Source organism: Halyomorpha halys, unplaced genomic scaffold (assembly GCF_000696795.3).
Source record: "Halyomorpha halys isolate HHAL.00 unplaced genomic scaffold, Hhal_1.1 Scaffold253.1, whole genome shotgun sequence".
NCBI lineage: Eukaryota > Metazoa > Arthropoda > Insecta > Hemiptera > Pentatomidae > Halyomorpha > Halyomorpha halys.
In genome coordinates, this window is record NW_027111492.1 from 133,799 (window position 1) to 135,707 (window position 1,909).

Here is a 1,909-nt window from a genome sequence, read left to right on the forward strand (position 1 = left end):
TTAACTATTATTTATTCCTTTTTTACTGCACTCCCGACATATATTATCGCACATCCTTCATATATTATTACTAAATATTACTTGATTGATGATCATGCCTAATCACCTTACTTTTTCTACTATTAAGGGGGACTACTCTTGTTTAAGAGGCTGAGTAGGGAGGACTTCCGAACCAACAGGGAAGGCACACAGCTAAAGAAACAGAAAAATAATTATATGCCAAATTCGGATTCGAATCTAGGCCTTAGAGATAGTAATAAAGCGTCTTACTCACTAAACTAACCAACTCTTTTTCTTTTAATTCTCAGTAACCCACTTACAATATGTAAAAAAGTGGTTTCAGCTAAAACTATGCTCCTATAATAACTTACTTATCTAGTCTTTGAATAATGGTTATTGCCTGAAAAGGGGCACCCTAAATTTGTATAGAATTGAAAGAAAAAAATAAATAATTAAAGAGAAAGATTACTTACCTCGAAGTTCTCCAGACTTTCCGCAATTATGGATAAAAGGACATTTTTGTCTTCTTTCGTCCATCTTTTTCCGGAATCCTTCCTTATTCTTTTCCTAAATTCCATTTCATTTACAAAAAAAGAAATGAAGACAAACAACAAAAAGTAAACATTCGAGGTGAAAACCTCACAATAACCTTCTCTCGTAGGGGGGAGATAATTTCAAACAAAGCGCTATCACTAAATTTAGCACACGAGTGTTAAACGAGTTTCTCCACTTAACACATTTAGCACATTTCACATTTTTCCCTAGTTGCATAGTATCGCTATAATGATAAAATAATGTGTTTCAAATAGTCTGTGTAAGCTGCTTATATTATTAGGCACCTCCACGAAAAAAAAAAAAAACGTACATTTACTACTCAATTTTATTTTGTTGGTGAACTCATTTTTACATTCAGGTTTCGAATTGATCTCAACTGAAACAGTCCTGATTAAGCTCTACAAAGTGGAACGAAACGTCGGAAAATAAATAGTTGCTAATTATTTTTGTTATCTTTTGACCGCATCCATCTTCTTCATATTTTTTATTATTTTTATCATGTTAAAAAAAAATACTCATTAAAAGAGTTTTTTTTATTTTATTTTTTTCACTTATAAATGAACAATCTGATTATTTTAACAAATTAAATTAGCACTTAGCATTATTGAAGATGTAAATAATTTTTTTTTTTATTGTAGGAAGATAGTCTGGGAGATCAGTAAAGGTATCAATATAGTAAAAAGAAACTATTGCTAACCAACGTTTCGTCCCACTTTGCAAGGCTTCGTCAGGGCTGTCTGATTAAAGGAGAGATGATAGAATAAATCCTTCAATCAGGCAACCCTGACGGAGCCCTGTAAAGTAGTATGTCAAAACGTTGGTTAAAATATATTTTAACATAGTTTTCTTTTACTATTTTGATACCTTTATTGACTGCCACCCGGACTCCTACAATCTATTTCATTCGGTCAACTATTCTTCCAATATGAAAAAACTATTTATTGTTAACCAATGTTTATCCCCTCTTTACAGGCCAAATGAAAACAAGATACAAAAATTGTAAGAATTGATGAAACATTAAAATAAATATACCGAGAAAATAAGGAAATATGTAAAATAATTGTTTTGTTTTATTTATTATAACAGGCCAAATGCCCAAGTATAATAACACATCGAAAACACCAAATCATTAATGAAAAGACAAAGTGAAACTGATGGAAACATATAAAGAGTAATAATGTAAAAGAAAATTAAACACGCGCTCAAATTAGAATAACTTATTATGTATGTAGATAATTGACAAGGTTGCGGTAAAAAACAACCCTGATGACAAATAGTTGTGAACTATTTATTATCTGACGTTTCGCTCTATTTTGTAGGGTTTCATCAGGTCTGTTTACGGTGATAGCTTTAC

The 1,909-nt window shown here is 31.0% G+C and overlaps 1 protein-coding gene across 1 annotated transcript in view; it reads right to left on the reverse strand.

Annotated features, from left to right (window-relative positions):
* LOC106680314 (uncharacterized) overlaps positions 1–656 on the reverse strand; it is a 6,100-nt gene extending 5,444 nt beyond the window's left edge. The window contains exon 1 of the mRNA XM_014419903.2: positions 474–656. Within this exon, the coding sequence (XP_014275389.1) occupies positions 474–578 (105 nt within the window). The 5' untranslated portion in view covers positions 579–656. The remainder of the gene's footprint in view (positions 1–473) is intronic.
* Between the last annotated feature and the right edge of the window lie 1,253 nt (positions 657–1,909).